Genomic DNA, 19977 nt, shown 5'->3' with positions numbered 1-19977 from the left:
AATTATATTTCTTTCCCTTCTAATAGCATATATGTATAAGGTAGACAAAATAGTTGTTGTCCCATTATGAGCGAGAGACAAAGCTATTAAGTACTAAATGAGTATCTTATAAATGATTTCTTTGACCGAGTGTTACTTTTTTTCTTTGTAATGCTCGGTATAATAGTTGTAATGCTTAGTATAATTGTCGTAACAATTGATATAATTATCATAATGCTCGGTATAATTGTCTATATTAAATATATTTAATACCTTTGATTTATTTGTTAGTCTATCAATATTCATCAATAAAATAGATAAATAAATAAATGTATGTTCATGACATACATTCATTTATTCATCTTGTTGCAAAGGAAATTTTATCTTGTGGATGCTGGATTTCCTTTTTGTACTGGATTGCTAACACCATACAAAGGTGTTTGTTACTATATGAAAGAATATTCAAGACATGGACCTCAGAATGCAAAATAATTATCCAACTACTGTCATGCATCTTTGCGTAATGTCATTGAGAGAGCTTTTGGAGTTGTCAACAAAAGATTTCCAATTATAGCTAGTGGTAATGAACGTAATTACTCATTCAAAACCATGGCTGAAATAGTATTAGCATGTTTTATAACACAACTTTCCAATGGGAGTAGATCAGGATGAAGAATTATTTGCAGAGGTTGATAGGGAGGTTTATGCAAATGAGTTTAACACTCATGTGGTAGGTAGTATACAAAGTAATGAAGATGATTCTAGGCAATTTAGGTTTTACGAGACAATATAGCTGCAAAAATGTGGCATGATTATCGATGTAATTCGTAAGTTAAATTTTGTTGAAGACATGGATTTTGCTGCTAGCATCTATCGTTATTTATTTATACTAATATATTGAACGAAGTAGACTTATTATTGATATATGTTGCAATTTATATTTACTATGATGTTTATTTGTCGTGATATATTAATATTATGATACAATGTAAAGTGAGTTATGTTATTGAAAATGTTAAAGAAATAATGCTTTACAAATCAAAAATGCCTAGAACAGAAAGAACTATTGAACTCGTTGGAGCAAGTTTGAAAAGAGATAATTTTGTGTGGAAACTCGAAATGGATGATTTGTTGATAGATGCAAAAATTAAGAAAGATCAAAAGGGGAATCGACCAAATGGAACATGGAATAGTTATGTATTTATGAACGTGTTAAATGTTTTAGAAATGCATTTGGACCTCACATTTAGCCAAATACCAAAAATAGAATTAGGACTTTAAAAGGTAGATTTGGTGAAAGAAAAGATTTTTTTGCTGGTCTTAGTGGTTTGCTTGGAATCCAATCACAAAAATGTTTGATGCAGAGCTTGATGTTTGGGAGCAATTAATTAAGGTTCGGACTATATTATTATCATAATATAATTCTTTGTTAATATATTGGAAAATTGTTAATTTTCACATATATGCACTTTGTTTTTCTTTTTAATTTGTGTGAATAAATAATGTTATTCATGTTATGTCGGAAAAATCCAAAGCGCGTAAATGGGTGCATACGCCAATTTATTCTTACTGATAAATTGTATTAGCTTTATGGCACACAATGGGAAACTGGCCAATATGCTGAGAATACATGAGAAAAAGGTACGACGTTGGCAAAGAGAGGGAACTTCCTCAGATATTGACTTGAACAATTCTTTGGAGTACTTGATATCTGATACTAAGGGAAATTTCTATGAGGAGATGGCAACTAATGAAGGTAATCAAACTAATTTCAATAGTCTACAGTATGCACCTTCACTTAATTCTCAAGGCACATCTTCTTCAAAAAGCTCAAAATGTAAGGCATCTATGATGGATGAGTTAGATAAAAAATATAAAAGGCTAAACACAGGGATTGAATGAGTGTGAGAAGTGTTGGCAGCAGGGAATGTTATGTTAGTTATATGCCCCATAACTAATTTGTTTGGTTATATTTTGGATAATATTTCATGTAATAAATATTTTATTATAAATAAAAGCTGTTTATTTATTTTTTATATTCTAATTATTGAATCTTGATAAAAGATAAAGCCCATGAGATAATGTTGCTTTGCAAAGTAAATTATAATGTGATTATAATTATGAGTTTAATTTTGCATTAAAATAAGGTCTCTAAATATTTTTGCTCAATGTTCTTCTCATTATTGGACGATGATTAAAGCTATTGAGACTGGTACATATTATATTCTCATAAGCTGAGATATATGTAATATCTGGAATTAATATGTAGGTGCTTGTTATTTGAACAAGTCCACTGAATTGACTTGCATGAGAATTCTATATGGAGAGTTACCTGCGTCTATGGAATACTCAAGTGATGGTTGTGTAAGTGATCCTTTGACTTGAAATTACTAAACTATCTTGTATGAGGATGATTATGTTTTGATTCTTCATTCACATTATTCATTTATAAATAATAAGCAGTGATTAATTGGACATAGTACGAACTGTATGGAGATACTTATATAATTAAGAGAAGATTCACCACCCTAGGTAAATTAGGGAAGATGTTCTAATTATTCTCTATTAGTATTGATTAAGAAATCCTTGTGCAACATAGAATAAAATTAGCAAATTAGATTTGGAATTTCATTTGAATAATTAATTACTAAGATTAAAAGAACTAACATGATTTAGTTAAGCAGTCACACTCCATGCTTAATTACTAAATCAGAACATTAATGGTGAAAAGATATTAATTACACTGATAAATTATGCACTGAAAGGTTAAATCAAACCATTTTGACTTTTCAAATATTTAGATAGTCATGACATGTTGCTAGACAATGTACTTGACCTTCAATTATTAATTAATTAATTTAATTTATATTTGTTGCCAAGATATTTAGAACCTAGAAGGCTACGAGAATGGATATGAGAAAGTGAAAACAAGAAATCGAATCAAGTATGATTTGATTACAAATAAGTTTTGGGACATTAAGGGCAAAATTGTAATTTATATTTAATTAAAATTTTACCTAAATTATTAAGTATTTACGTAATTGATTTATGTCTAAGATTTATCTTAATAAATTTTAGATTAAATAAACTTAATATTTTAATTATGATTTATTTATTTAAATAGTTAAATAAATAAATAAATAAAATTGATTAAAATGAAAATTCTATTACTATATGTATTATAATTTATTTATTTAAATTATTTAAATAAATAAATAGGCAAACACACAACCACGCACACACACACGCGCTCGCGCCTTCACACACACACACACACACACACACACACACACATATATATATATATATATATATATATATATATATATATATATATGTTAATTATAATTTATTTATTTAAAAAATATTTAAATAAATAACTATAATTTATTTATTTATGACTTAGAGTTTTCATATATAAGGTTTAAGAGACAGTCTAAAGACTGTTGTTATTCATAGCCACAAAACTAAACATAGAGTGTAAAATAGCTAGCATCATCATACTCACTAATTTCTCAACCCTTTAAAATAGTTTTAGAGATTTTCGATTAACTATTCGTGTGGATATTACTAGAGGCCAGACACTTGGACGACTTGTGGTTTACAATAACCTAGCCGTGCAGATTGGAGTTTTAAAGAATCTGCAAAATAGGTATTCTTCTAATCAATTTTATTGCTTTAATCGTTTAAAGGAATACCTATTGGAATAATTATTTTGTTATAATTATCTTATTCCGCTGCATATTTTTCATATTGAAACTCAACATGTTATTACTAAAGAATCCACTATAATTGCTAAAGAATCTAATGAAATTGCAAAGCAGTCTCTTTCAATCCTTCAATGTGGTAGACTAGATTATTATCGATAGGATGAGGTATATTCAGAGTTGGAAGTGATATGGTTGCATCAAGATCATTTCGTGGATGCATATTTCTATCTGTCTAATAATAATCCGGTAGCAATTTGTTCTTTCTTTAGTAGCCCTCGATCAAGATGTTTGGAATGGTTAATGAGGGCTGAGTTTAAGCATATTAAATAAAGATTAGTCCATCCATCTGACATTAAAGTACATCTTGTCTTACTCTATTCCTTTTATGCTTCTCTAGCATTGAATTCACATTGTCAACTTCCTTCTTCAAAAATGTAACTCTACCTTCATAGTAGCTAGGAAGTTTTAAACCTTTCCCATATTCATCAATCATTTTCATCATTGAAGTAGATAATGGACTCTTCACCAAGACAAAAGGTAATACATATCCATACAAAAACCTACAAATGCTTTGAACAACAGTTCTCTTTTTTTAAAGCATTTATAATTGTTTGCTTAACTTTGACTCCCTTTCCTTTAACGACAAAGGTATCAACATTTCCTTCTTTTTTTTTTTTCTCTTCTTCTCCTAATTATTCTTCAGAGCATTTATAGTTCTTTTTCATTGTTAACTTTTTGGTTCTCCATTTCTCCTAAAAGCTTCCTAAAATTTTTCATCACTTGATCTTGACCTTTTTGCATGGGGCAAGATTGTCATGGATATCGATAAGATTGTGCTTCATATGACTTATTCTTCCCCACCTTTGAAGTCCACAATAATTACACTTCAAATGCATTATGTTGTCACTAACTCGAGAACAATGATCCCAAGTGGGATCATTCTTGGTTTTAGATTCTTTTGTGGGTTGGAAGACATTTTTTAACCCCAACACCTAACCTATCATAAAAAATAAAAATAATATTTTTTGCATTATAAATAATTTAAAATATGATCCTAACAATATTTAGAATCCACTAAGAGCCAAAAACAAAACACATTTAAAAATAAAATGTTGTATAATCGAACAAACAAGCAATATAATAAAAAACAATTCAACTTCAATAATTTAGTTTTATCTCCAATATTATTAAAACTAATATTTATAGCAACTCAAATTTTGTATTCACTTTAATAGTTTAATTCATATATTTGTTACCAGATTTTCTAAAAAAAAAAAAAAATACATAATTGAGAAAAATAAATTCAAACCTGTTGTGATTTTATATTCATTAATATATATAATTTAAGGAAAATTATAATTATACCCCTACGTTTTGTTGAAATTTAATACCTTACCCTTGTACTTTTTAAATACATTATCATATCATGATGTTTTAATTCCGTTACACTTAATAACCCTTCCGTCCATTTTTTGTACTTTAAAAGAATAAGTCAACATAGACTATGATGGTCTAAAGAGAGAGAAATTAAATGTGTCAAAAAATATCCATGAGAGGTTATATGAATGGACTGTTAGGATTTGATCTAAAAATATGTGGGCCATTGGATTGAGAGTGATGATTTTGGAGAGCTCGGCCATCCATGGAGAGAGCTACCATCCTCACTTTCCACCATCATCCAACGCGAAATTGATTTGCAGTCTAAATGATATTTATAAGCAACTGAAACAAGCATATTGATTTCCATTTTAAACTTCCATTTGATTAATTTCAGCAAGTGAAAGGAGAAGAAAATTTGCGTCGCCTAAGCATCTGCTTGACTATGGGCACCAGCCGAAGGCTGCCATAACCAGCAATGCTACTGAGCAATAAGGTGGCAGAGGAGGCAAAAATAAACGAGTCGACCCCAGTATGAACTAGTGCGGTCCATCCCCAATGCTCGGTCTACCAGAGGACACAGGGGCGCAACATCAGCTCAAAAATCATAAGAAGGAATCTCGTAAGCTAAGAAACTAAATGCCAATAGAATCATCGAAGCAGGGTCGATATCAAGCTAGGGCACCGTAGGAACTTCTTCGGTTACGGGTTTCCTCCCAGAAATAATGCTAAATTCCTCAAATAATGGACAAATCTCAAAGTTGTTATGACGAAATAAGTTGTCTGAATGGTTGATCAACCATTACAGTAATCCGGGTTGGACCCAAATATTCCGATAATAGCTTAGTCCATTGAGTTCGAAAGGCCAAACCACATCCCAGTCTACTTGGGTGAAACTGCGGAATAATTCCTCAAATGCAGGTGATAAGGACCGATCCATGAAGAATGGTGAAGAAAATGAAGAGTTTAGGGAAGTTTTTGAGTTGGAGCTTCGTTTGGTAGAGAGAAATAAACTTTTGAGGCATGTATAGGTGTATGGGCTTTTATAGTAAGAAATAAAAGGACAAGCTCGACTGCTGTCTGCCACTGCAACACTAGTGGCGCAAGGCACACTCATAGTGGCGCACTCCACTAGGTAGCAGGTAAGCTGAAATCTTCCTGTTTTGTTATGTTGTGATTTACAGGCTTGACAAGCAGTGCAAACATTAGTTATAGAGCAAAAACACACCATCCCAACTTAGGAACATGTAAAGAAATTGGCATTCGCCTTCATATAAATAGAATATCCAATTCTTTACAAAATATCATTCCCCAATTGGATCATAAATACAAAGGAAGGCAAAATAAAGGAAAGCAATAGAGAGGGGTAGCTGCCTCAAGACTTATATGAAGTCGTCTCCTCGGAATCATCGCTTCTAGACTCCTCGGTCTCTTCAACTATAACTGGTCTACATCCAGCTCCGTGATCAACTCGCCCACCATGCTGGAACTCACTGCCTCGACCTGTTGGAGGCGCCATGCTAGCTCTCTGCATACATTTATAGGTCATTAGTACTGTATATTATGCATACACAGTATATTCATTGCTTATCATTTTTTGTTTTGATACTTACAGATATATGCTCGTCTGAGAGCCTCACTACAGATAACTTAAGGCGAGCTCCTTCATATAGCTGACACACCTCATTACAGTCAGAGATAGACACCTGCAGCATACGATAAGGGTAGCCAATAAGAGAGTGAAGTAGTACAGAACTATTTTCAGAAAAAGAGGAAAGAAGGCTTACATGGGTACAGCTCGGCGGAGTCATCCAGTAAGGACTCATGAGGTGGGTCTCTAGCATACCCTACGTAGCCTACCTAGTGCGCTCTGAAATGAATGAGAATGAAGCGCCCGGGCCATGCTCTGGCTTGCCAACAATGACAGTCGTATTTGGAGCCTTGGATCAAAGCCCCTCTTGACACACTTGCCGTGTTGCTTTCGTTGTAATAATAAAGTATAATTAGTGAATAAAAAGAATGAGACACTGGGGTAAAGCCAAGAAGAGAATAAATGAAATAAAACTTACCCGAGCTGGGGCACCACCCTGATCTCTATCTAGCTCCTCGGCCTCGGCAAAAGGTCAAACTCAACTGGTGGAGGGACATGCACCAGCAACTGGGTCCACACAAAAATGGCATAAGCGGCAGGCACGAAACTTGCCAAGTGGTCAGTCGCTGTCGAGCCTCCGGCAATGTCTTACTCCAGCATGATGGACCGAGTGGACAACATGTAATAAGGTACGTCGTGAGGCACTCTCCTCCTATCCGAGCTAAGATCCCACTCGTACACCCTCTCCTCGAGGTAGTACATATCATAGAAGAGGTCGGGCAAGAGTAGTCTCCTCTCCTGATACCTTACCACCGCCTAGATGAAATCGGGGTACTTAGCTATCTGTTCCCACGAATACTTCACTATCTGCAATAAAAAAAAAAAGAAGAAAAAGAAAAAAAGGGCAAAACAAGAGACGAAAAAAGTAAAGGAGGTTAGAAAGAAAAAAAAAGAAAGAAGAAAAAAAAGAAAAAAGAAGAAAGAAAAGAAAAAAAAGGCAGTATAGAATGATGACACACTCGGTCCTAGTCTAGACCATTCAACATATGCCTGAATGTTGATATGTTTGAGGTGGTATGGGCATACCTCCTGCTGAACCTCCAAGCCCGGCCTTGAGGAAGAGTCCTTTTATTAGTCGTAGCATTGAAGCCAAACAAGGTGGGCATGGTAGGACCCGGTGCTCGTAAGGCCAAGTCTGTGCTAAGAATAAAGTAGGAGAGAAAGAAAAACTGAACTAATAAAAAGGACATATCACTGTACCTCAATCACACGCCTGTAGTCGACTTTCAGGTCCTTACCTCGAATATAGAGGTCCATCCTATAATAAAGATACGACAAGGCAGTAACTCCCCAGTTAAACTGTCTGGTCGCATCTAGGTCCTACAATGGCGGCAACAGTGCCAAATCTACGTCGTTCCCATGATTGGTAAATAGGGAAGTTGTCAACAGCAGATAGAAGAGGAAAGCTCGGGCTACCACATCCACGCCCATCTCCTTAACCCGTACCGGAGGCATCTCCTCATAATGAGCAATGATGCCCTCGTAGCGGACCCTCTTGTCAGAGATAGTGGGCACCATGACGATAGCAGCTTTGAGGCTTGCTCGTAAGCCTAGTTTATTTGAGGTCCACAGCTGATTGTTAAATACAACGGACCGACCTCCGAATGGAAGGCCAGTAATCGCAGCAAAGTCCATCGGTGAGATCGTCATCTCACCAAACGGTAGATGGAAAGTGTGGGTAGTATCCATCCACCGCTCCATCAGCGCCATAATTTTGGAAGGTAGGGTCCACCCCTACACTCGTGGTAAGGTGTCGATGAAACGACAAAACCAGCCTCCTGAACATGGTCCTAAACTCGATAGGCAACCGATCGAACCATTCATCGACTGTATGACTTCTTGCACTTCATGCTCTTCTACAAGATAAACCATTGTAAGTATACTATCAAATAAGTGTGACGCACAATTTTATGTGTTTTGTTATAGGAAATTGAAAAAAAAAAAAAAACAAGCAGTTCAAGTCATTGTGGTGCAAGGCACTACTCATGTGGCGTGCGCCACTATCTCTGTGGAGCACGCTATAGTGTGGCAGCCTAACCAAACAGCAGAGAAAGTGGCGCATGCCATAGCGGCACACCACAGCCTTGATTTCACCCACAACGTAAATTTCTACCTACTTTTTAATTTCTAACATATTATTTGCATTTTTCTAGTGTTCTTAATGTAGAAATTACAAGAAAAAGAGTTTGAAATTACCTCAATCGTGCCTTAGCAGAGTTGGCTGGGTAAATCATGCCGCAGGCTGATAGAATTCCCTGCGTCGAGTATGAACTCCCGCAACTTCATGCCATGGCTCACCCTCCAAGTCACGAGATCAATCACTACACCTCTAGGAAGCCAATAGACAACATTCTCGGTAGCCATGAGTTACGATTGAGAAAAGGAGGAATAAAAGAGTATGGAGAGGGAGGGAAGAAAGTTTTTTTTTTTTCAAAGTTTAGTGTCACTTTCACCTTCTATATAACTTAAGGAGCTTTGGGTCCAACTTTAGCCCATAAGCCCAAAATGGACTGAAGGCCCATTTGCTGCAACTAGCTCCTATGCTTAGCTGACAACCCACCAACGGCTCGACGCCCAAGCAGGGGCATCACTGCTGGCAGTAGGTAATTCTCGCCCCAACAGGTAAGATTTCCTCATTTTGCATGTCGTAGCACAGTTTCCAAAAATTTTAAGAAAAATCACACAAACTCACGCATTTTTATGTAGACTCAATTTTATGCAAACTTACACTTCACATGAGCACGCTTTTCTAGGCAAAATCACAGAACTTTTGATTCTAACCACAACCTAAAGGTCTGTTCTCCTGTTAGCAAAATTGCTTTTTGTAGGTACCGCCCAAAGTGGTGCATCTCAAACCAAGCCGTCCCAGGGGGCGCACCTAAGCCGATCAAAGAGTGCACCTGTCCAAAGTGGCACATCTCAAACCAAGCCGTCCCAGGTGGCGTACAAAAGCTGTTCAAAGAATACACCCGTTGTGACATCCCGACCCGGCAAAGCGATCCTAAGAGGGCGGGTAGAGCGAAGCTCCTGACTAGCTTCTAGGATGGCAGGCTAGCTAGGGTAGTGGAATGCGGGACATAGGAATGAATCGAATCATATATCAAAAGGGGGGAAACTAATCATTAGAGGCGCCCTTTGGTGAAATGGTTGGAGAGTTGGAAGAACTCCAGGGTTAAGCGTGCTCGCTTAACGGAAATCCTAGGATGGGTGACCTCCTGGGAAGTTTCTCGTTTCACCTGCGGGACAAAACCGTGCGGGTCTTGCCAATCTTGTATGGGGGATTTGGCTTGATCCAAAGCGGACAATTCCTCTAGTGATTAGAGTCGGGGTGTGACAGTTGGTATCAGAGCCGGACCCCCTCTAGTAGATGTATGGCTCGAGGACGAACCACGCGGAAGCTGGTGGGCCTGTGACATCCCGACCCGGCAAAGCGATCCTAAGAGGGCGGGTAGAGCGAAGCTCCTGGCTAGCTTCTAGGATGGCAGGCTAGCTAAGGTAGTGGAATGCGGGACACATGAATGAATCGAATCATATATCGAAAGGGGGGAAACTAATCATTAGAGGCGCCTTTTGGTGGAATGACTGGAGAGTTGGAAGAACTCCAGGGTTAAGCGTGCTTGCTTAATGGAAATCCTAGGATAGGTGACCTCCTGGGAAGTTTCTCATTTCACCTGTGGGACAAAACCGTACGGGTCTTGCCAATCTTGTATGGGGGATTTGGCTTGATCCAAAGCGGACAATTTCTCTAGTGATTAGAGTTGGGGCGTGACACCCGTCAAAGTGATAATCGCCCAAAGTGGTGCATCTCACACCAAGCTTTCCCAGGTGGCGCACCCAAGCCATTCAAAGAATACAACCATTCAAAGAATGCAATCATTCAAACTGACAACCTCGCAAAGTGGCACATTTAAGATGAAGTCGTCCTAAGTGGTGCATCTAAGCTGCCAAAATGGCGCACATATCTGTTGAAGCGGCGGAAAATCACCATAGCGCACATATCTATTGAAGCGACAGAAAATCACCATGGCGCAACTCCTCTGCATTACATGCCCTTAGCTACAACCACCCCAAGTGGCGCATTTCAGATCAAGTCATCCTAGATGGCATAACTAAGTCACCAAATGGCGCATACATCCGTTGAAGCCACCAACAATCACCATGGCACATCTCATCTGCCCTACATGTCAATAGTGAGAACCGCCCAAAGTGGCGTATTTCAGATCAAGTCGTCCCAGGTGCCGTACCTAAGTAACCAAAATGGTGTACACATCCGTTGAAGCCCTCAACAATCACCATGGCGCAACTCATCCGTCTTACATGTCCATAGTGAGAACCGCCCAAAGTGGCGCATTTCAGATCAAGTCGTCCTAGGTGGCGCACCTAAGCCGCCAAAATGGAGCACACATCTGTTGGAGTCCCCGACAATCACCATGGTGCAGCTCCTTCACTTTATATGCCCTCAGCAACAACCGCCCGAAGTGGCACATTTCAGATCAAGTCATCCTAGGTGGCGCACCTAAGCCACCAAAATGGCACACACATCCGTTGAAGCCGCTGACAATCACCATGGCAAAGCTCATTCGCCCTACATGTCCATAGTGAGAATTGCCCAAAGTGGCGCATTTCAGATCAAGTCGTTCGAGGTGGCACACCTAAGCCGCCAAAATAGCGCACACATCCGTTGAAGCCGCTGACAATCACCATGGCATAGCTCGTTTGCCCTACATGTCCATAGTGAGAACCGAGCAAAGTGGTGCATTTCAGATCAAGTCATCCTAGACAGCGCACCTAATTCGCCAAAATGGCGAACACATTCGTTGAAGCAACTGACGATCACCGTGGCGCAGCTCCTCTACATTACATGTCCTCAGCGACAACCGCCCAAAGTGGCGTATTTCAGATCAAGTCATCCCAAGTGCCGCATCTGAGCTGCCAAAATGGCGCACACATCCGTTGAAGCCACCAACAATCACCATAGCGTAGCTTTTCCGCATTACATGTCCTCAACAAAAATCGCTCAAAGTGGCGCATTTCAGATCAAGTCGTCCCAAGTGGCATACCTAAGCTGCTGAAGTGGCGTACACATCCGTTGAAGCCGTCGATAATCACCATAGCGCAGTGCCTCTGCATTACATTTCTTGAGCGACAACCGCTCAAAGTGGCACATTTCAGATCAAGCCGTCCTAGGTGGCGCACCTAAGCTGCCAAAATGGCGCACTTAAGCAGCCAAAATGGCACACTTCATCCATTTGAGTTGTTCGAAGAACGTAAAACCAACCCAAAGATGCCCACAATTCAACAACCACCAGGTAAGTATTTCTTACTTGTGCGTCTACTTTACACTTAGATGACATCTTGCTCAAAAAGCAAAATATCATCAAAGTGGGGGCTAATTGTAGATGCTCAAATTTCACCGTAATGGCTAAGTGATGATAACCTATTTGTAACATAAAATTGAATTGGGACTCTTGATTGCTCTAGTTCTCGGACCAATGGTCCGTGACTGAGTTAATGCACGTGTTTGACCAATTTTACTTTTTCGGGTTACTAGGCGTTTCACAATGAAACCGGGCCTAAAAAGGGATTCGGGTCCGCTTAGTGCACTTTCCAGTGCAACACCTCATTTCTTGTGCCATCCGATTCGATTCAGTAAAAATTGATTCGCTTAATTTTAGGGCCCACCAATGGCATTTGCCACCTAAGCCCTAAAATAGGGTAACACCTCCCATTTGCTCATAAATAAGCCTTGGTGTTAGTGCTAAAGGCGGACTTTTTGGATCAGCTTAGGGAAACTGTTGCATTTTGAAAATTAAACCTTAATTAAAGTAAAAATTGTGTTTTTTACTTTGATCTTAGGTTTTATTCATTCATCTTTGTTAAAAACCCCCTGATTGTTGATCAAAAACCCGCAAACACACATTTATTCTCAAAACTCGGATCTTTAGTTCAAGAATAAAACTTTTGGGTGTTCTTGTATCCAATCTCCCAAAAATCTTTAGAATCCTTCAAAAGGTAACTTCTGAGAGCCACTAATCTGTTTCTTCATCTTTTCCCTTTCATTTGGGTGTGAAAAACACTATTTCTTTGATTGGTTATGAGAGAAATCTGTGAACAACCAATAGCTCCTGACTGTGTTAGGAGTGGTGCACGCCACAGTGCAATGGGCGCACGCCCCTACGTGTGGTGCACACCACTCCTCTTGCAGTCAGGGAGCTCTCTCTATTTTTTTTCTCACTCTGTAACCCTCAGATCAGGGCAAGTGCTGGTGCTACTACATGTGGCGCACACCCCACCCAAATGGCACATGCCACTTCCTCTGTCGCGCAAAGCACTTCAGTTTAGAGGTTCAGAACCTTAAAAATCAATAAAACAGACCCGATTTGGAGATCTAGTGGTTAAGCACGAGGCTTTGTTGTTCTAGAATGTGCTTTTTACCCTAAATGGATTTAATAAACACCAATACACAAGATATGGGTCGTGATAGGTGCATTTGTTCATTAACCATGATGAACATCAAGATCTTAAACTCTAATCTTGTCTAATCTTTAGATTAATGCTTTTAGTTCACAGGCCTTTATTTCTAAGCACTTTAAATTCAGTCCTTTACTTTTTATGCACTTTACTTTAATGTTCTTTGATTTATGTAAATCTAAGCCATCCAACTTTAGGTTAGAACATCTTAGCATTTACATTCATCATTTGTATCATTGTTGAATGAATGCATGTCTTGTGGTTTTGTGGATGTTTATTTATTTCTTTGTTTATTGCTCTTTATTCTTTTTAGCTTAATATAAAAGACCTCAATATAAAGGACCTTAATGGGTTTTTAGCTTAATATTAATGCTTTATTCTTTTTAGCTTAATATAAAGGACCTTAATGGGTTTTTAGCTTAATATTAATGCTTTATTCTTTTTAGCTTAATATAAAGGACCTTAATGGGTCCTATTATTGCTTGATTGTAATAAATTAGTTTGGTTGGGAAATTTTAAAGGGATAAATAGGTAGAATGTATTTTTGGAAGATGGATGTAACTCTTTTCTCCTTCCCCTTTCTTTGGATGGTTTTATTTCATGCTTTATGTGTTTGATAATATGCATGTTTGACACATTTTTCAAAATTGCATCAAAACAAATTTTACATCTCAATTCAAGTTAATCTTACCGTTAATTATTGTGAATTAATAGACAACTAGGAGGCCGATTTAAATCGGATGGTTTGGGTGCCTAACACCTTCCCGAAATCGTACCAAACTCCCTTACCCTGTCTCTGGTTTAAAACCGAGTTAGTCAATTCCAAAGAATCAACTAATTTGAGAATTTTCCTTAAAGAGGGTGGCGACTCCAAAATAAAACTCTTACTAAAGTAATAGAACATTTTCCGAGGATCAATGAATAGGACTAAATAACAAAAACCAATTTTTAAATAAAATCAATCTAGCCCGTTCAATTTTCCTTTTAAGCAAAAAAAGAGCATCCTCACATAATTTTGTTAAAATCAATCGTCACCATTTCATTAAAATATGTCTTCTTCTAATATCAATCAATATTGGAATAACCAAAATTTTAGGATACATATATACAATCATTATTTTCAAGTATATAAAATCAAAAATTTTTTCTTAGATGAAAGGATAAAAATCATTCTCTTATTGGTCCATTTTTAAATCAATCTTAATTAAACAATTATATCAAGTAAACATATATCTTAATAACTTTATGGAATATTTAAATCAAAGAGACATCAATATCATATGTGAATATCATTTTAAAGCTATTTGTCTCCACCTTAGTAAATGAGGGAGTTATATCTATCTCAATCATATCTATTATGTCAATCATATATATCTTAACTTCAGTAAATGAGAGACACCATATCAATCACAATCATATTCATCATATGAAAAATATATCTCTCTACGTTAGTAAATGAAGGACATCATATCAATTATATATCTCTCAAACTCAACACATGAGGGATACCATTTCAATTATAATTATCTCAACCTCAATAAATAAGGGATACTGATCCCATCCGCCATAAATCAATAACCAATCGATCACATCTGCTATGAACCCATAATCAATTAATCCCACCTCAATAAATACGGAAGAAGTGTAATAACCATATTACATGCATTGTTGTGAGATGGTAAAACATATATATATCAACATTTCATTTCTCAACCACTTCTAAGAATCATCATTCACTTGGCCACCCCTATAACTACAAAGTCATATTTAGCCAATCATCCACCATCTCATTAAAATATGTTTTAAGACATAATAAGTTAATCACATTATATATATGCACATATGTATATAAAACTATAAATCTCATTTTGTAAAGCTAAGAAATGAAACCTTTTAGATTCATTAAACAGTTCAAAACATAAGTAGTGCACAAAACTCTATTTAGAATTTCTAGTGTACTAGGTCAATCAACCTCCTCAAAACCCTACTTCCTATTAGCTACTTAATTAAACTTGAAATATATAGATATATATATCTTTCAAAATTATTTTTGATATTACTATAACTACTTATTATAACTTAACTAATCGATACTTCCATCCGGGTTAATTTCATTATTCAAAATAGGCAAGCAACTACACAAGTATATAGTATTACATATTTGTGAGTGCGCTGGGGTGAGTTGAAGGACGATTCAAACAACTCTGACACTTCCGACAACCACTCTGGCCGATTCTCGACCGATTCAAGACTCCAAACATCTCTCCTCTCAACGCTGATCAAGTATCTGTAGTTAGATTCTTATATCGATTAAACACGGTGACGAATCGAAACCTCAAACTTTCTGCAGTAGCATCTTTCGTTCTTGAGACAGGGTAAGTTCGAAGCATGAAATGGAGATGTCGCAAGACCAACAGGCTTGTTCTGATAAACCGTCTTCTCAGGGGATCTCCTATGCAGCTGCAGTTTGAAGTATTAAAGGGAAAACAGAGATTGATAGATCCTTTATGTTGACCATCACTCATGAACCTTGCTTAACATTGAAACAACCTAATCGATTCAAGGGGGTTCCTTCGATTTCATTCTCATGGGATGAATCCATGAAACTGGCTAATCAATTTTGATTTGCTCTTGTTGGTGTCTTTCAATCTGGCCGCCCTAACATGAAAGCCCTTCGACAATTTATGGATAAGATTGGTTTTAAAGGGGACTTCTCTCTAGGTTTATTAGACTCTTCACATATTCTTATCAATTTTGACTTAGACGAAGATTTCCACAGATGCTGGTTGAAACAAATTTGGTACTTTCAAGGTTTCTTAATGCGAGTCTCTAAATGGATACGCAACTTTCGTCCCAATACAGATTGCTCAATTGTCCCAACATGGATTTTATTTGAAGGCCTTCCTATACATCTCTTTGCCAAGGCTGCTCTCTTTCCCATCGCTAATCTAATTGGAAAGCCACTAAAGATTGACTCGGCGACAACAACATTGTCTAGACCCTCAGTGGCGCGAGTCTGTGTTGAACTGGATTTGTCTAAAGATTTGCCTAATAAGGTGTGGATTGATGATGGTGATTTAGGTTTTTTCCAACCTGTCAACTATGAAAGTTTACCTTTATTTTGCCCCAAATGTTGCAGACTTGGCCATGAAATTCCATCTTGCCCGCTTAATTCTACTTCATCAACACTTACTTCCCCTAAAGCTATTACAGAACTGGCTAAAGTTACTCAACAATGGATTCCTAAAAACACTGCTCCCGCAACCATTGTTTCTATTCAAGGACTCAAAATTTCTTTTGCCGAGCTTCCTACTCAAAATCTTGTTGCTGTCTAAGTCGATATTGCTGCTGACTCCTCTCCTCAGCAACCAGTTGAATCGCAAGCCTTTTCTGAACACCCTCAGGATACTCTTCTTCCTTTTAATGAAGAGACTGTTACAATGGATGCCTTGAAAGACAGAGGTGGATTAGAGCACGAAATTGATTGAAACTCTGATGATGATTTCATCCAGCATAATTCTGATTCAAATCTTCCAAACAAAGATACCACTTACACTCAAATCGAATTGCAAAATGCTAGTAAATTAATTGACACCAAATTAAAAGGTGCTGCGAACCATCACGGTAGCGATGCAGATGAAGATGATGGCTTTGTGCGCGTGGAATGCAGAAAAATTCTTAAGAGACAATCATCTAGAGCCTTGAGAACCTCTAAAAGGGGTAATCGTTCTATCACTTTCTTATCCAATCCTGAACAATGAATATTCTGATATGGAACTCTAGAGACCTAATTTCTTCTCGTTCTAGACGCCAAGGTCTTTGTAAAGAATATAACTTTCACTTATTAACTATCATTGAACCTATGGTTAATGCCAAGAAGAACTTATGGTATGCTTGCAAATTGGGGTTTAGTGATGTTTTCTCTTCAGATGATAACAAAATATGGATTTTTTGGAAAGCTCAATATGTTTCATTAACTCAATTTAGTGGTGATCGAAGCTTGCTGTCGTGCCAAGTTGCGGAACATTCTTTCGGCTTCAGATTTCTTTTTACTTCTATTTATGGTCCTCATAACAGAAGTGACAGGAATCACTTATGGGATGTTTTGCGATCTCTTTCCTCTCAACTCTCTCTTCCCTGGCTTGTCGGAGGGGACTTTAATGTCATCAAGAACCCTGCAGAATATAAAGGTAACTCTTCTCCTTGTCTCAACAGCATTCAAGATTTTGTTTCTTGCTCAAATGACTGTGGTCTAGTGGATGTTCCCTTCTATGGCTGTAATTACACTTGGACAGGTATACGTTCTTCAGGCAGGGTTTGGGAGAGACTAGATCGAATTATGGCAACAATTTCTTTCTTTGATCTATTCTCCGATATTCATGTTCGTCATTTGAGTAAGGCTTCATCTGATCACTCACCTCTTTTACTAAACTGCACTAAACTCAGTCAAAAAATCCCCAAGCCCTTCAAATGCCAGCATATGTGGTTTACTCATGAAGGATTCCTTTCCGTAGTGTAAGAGAATTGGAACATAAATTTTTATGGGGGACGTATGCATGGTATTTTCAAAAAATTGCACTCTCTAAAGCGGGCCATTCAATCCTGGAACCGAATTCAGTTTGGGAATGTCTTTAATGAGAGGATTCGATTGGAAGAAGAAGCTGCTATTACTGAAAATCAATATTTAGCCGATCCCACTCCTCCTAATCGTTCTTCCTGGCAACTTAAGGAAGCAATGCTTCTTAAAAGGCACAAGCAAGCTGAGATATTCTAGAGACAGAAGGCTAACATTAAATGGTTACAAGAGGGAGATGCAAACACTACTTTCTTCCACAATTATGTCAGAATGAAAAGAAAGTTTCAACATATCTCTACCATTCAAGCTACCGATGGTACATGGCTACAGGATTCGAAGGACATAGGAAAGGAAGCCGTACGTTTTTTCGAATCTTTATTTACTGCTGAGGAAGATCAAAATGTGTTTCCCTTAATTGAACTTATTCCGTCGATTATCACAAGGGATCAGAACCAAGCTTTGGAATCTATACCTCTTGATTTAGAAATTAAACAAGCTGTGTGGCAATTAGATCCTAATAGCGCTGCAGGACCTGATGGATTTGATGGATTCTTCTTTCGTTCTTGTTGGGAGATTGTGAAGTGGCATGTGTGCAGTGCAGTGAAGGAATTATTCTTGGGTATTCCTATCCCTAAAGACTTCAGCAAAGCTATGATAATACTCATTCCCAAGACAGAACATCCCTCCTCTTTTGAGCAGTTTCGGCCTATTTGTCTTGCTACAGTCATAAACAAGGTATGTACACGCATCCTAGCTAATCGTATTGCTCCTCTTCTTGTTCAATTAATCTCTCCAGAGCAATAGGGATTCATGAAGAACAGATCCATCCATGATCAGATTTTGATTGCAAACGAACTCATCCATGATATTGATAAAAAAACTAGAGGGCATAATCTTGCAATTAAACTGGATGTGACAAAAGCATTTGATTGAGTGTCATGGAAATATTTAGAGGCTGTTCTCTTGAAAGCTGGGTTCTCTAATAAGATTGTTAACTTAATTCTTTCACATCTTAAAGCTACTGTCTTCTCCATTTCGATCAATGGCATTAGCTATGGCTCATTTAGCCCAACTCGTGGAATTAAACAGGGGGATCCACTTTCTCCTCTCTTGTTTATTTTGGCTTCGGAAGGCTTTTCAAGGGGTCTCAAAAAGTTGGTGTCTCATGGGAAATTTGCTCCTTACAAGACAACTAGAGGAAGTGATATAATTACTTATCTCGCCTTCGCAGATGATCTCCTCATCTTCATTAATGGGGACGTTAAAAGTGCCAAACAGTTTAAAGAATTCCTGCAACTTTATCAAAGAGCCTCTGGACAATTGGTTAAGCTCAACAAAAGCTCTTTCTACTGTTCTTCGAAAAGAACTTCGGCTTACAAGGAAAAAATTCAAGCTATTTTTTCTATCACCGGTAAAGATCTCCCATTCATGTACTTGGGAGCTCCCATATAAAGGATTTAATAGAGCTCAATATTGTTCTTATCTTCTTCAAAAAATTGATGCTAAACTGCAAGGATGGGCAAAAAAATTTCTTTCTATTGGGGGCAGACTGCTACTTATTAAACATGTACTAAATTCAATTTCGATACATACGTTGGGAGCTATGTCTCTACCGAAGAGTATTATTGCTATCCTTGAAAAAAAGTTTGCAGATTTCTTCTGGTCTTCGGACTCTATAACTCACAGATATCATTGGCTGAAATATGACAGATTTTGTTTCCCTGTGGAAGAAGGCAGTCTTGGTCTTCGATCACTATCCTCTCTCCAATAAGCATATTCTATTAAACTGTGGTGGAGATATTGCGAAGGAAAATCTTTTTGGGCAAAGCTGCTATGGAAGAAATATTATAGAAAAGATCAAATGAATTTTAAAATTATTGATTCTTGTACCTGGAAAAGAATTTGTCAGATTCAATCAATAGCTAGTACCTTAATTTCTATCGAGGAATATGGCCCTCGTTGGATTGATAACAACAGGGAGAACTTCAGTTTAAAATTAGCATATGATTTTGTGAGACTAAAGAAATCGGCCACTCTCTCTTACCGCTCGATCTGGGATCCAAATATTCCTGCTAAAATCTCAATCTTCACATGGAAAGTCTTGCAAAGGGCTATACCTCTTCCATCTCGACTACAACAGATGGGAATCCAGCTTGCTTCTTATTGTCCCTTTTACTGTTCAGCTGAGGGTTCATTAATCACATTTTTTTTAG

The 19977-nt window shown here is 37.5% G+C and overlaps 1 protein-coding gene and 1 pseudogene across 1 annotated transcript; both read left to right on the top strand.

Moving 5' to 3' along the window:
• Positions 1-1023: 1023 nt before the first annotated feature.
• Positions 1024-4019, top strand: LOC149495546 (uncharacterized; annotated as a pseudogene).
• Positions 4020-15851: 11832 nt separating this feature from the next.
• LOC149495545 (uncharacterized) lies at positions 15852-16523 on the top strand. Its single transcript, XM_089723195.1, has one exon. The coding sequence runs from the start codon at positions 15852-15854 to the stop codon at positions 16521-16523; it is 672 nt and encodes a 223-aa protein (XP_089579321.1).
• Positions 16524-19977: the final 3454 nt, after the last annotated feature.

The sequence above is a fragment of the Jatropha curcas genome, chromosome 6 (genome assembly GCF_041381405.1).
Source record: "Jatropha curcas cultivar XTBG-Jc1 chromosome 6, XTBG_Jcur_1.0, whole genome shotgun sequence".
In the NCBI taxonomy this organism is placed as follows: Eukaryota; Viridiplantae; Streptophyta; class Magnoliopsida; order Malpighiales; family Euphorbiaceae; genus Jatropha; species Jatropha curcas.
This window is presented reverse-complemented; position numbering and strand designations above follow the sequence as displayed.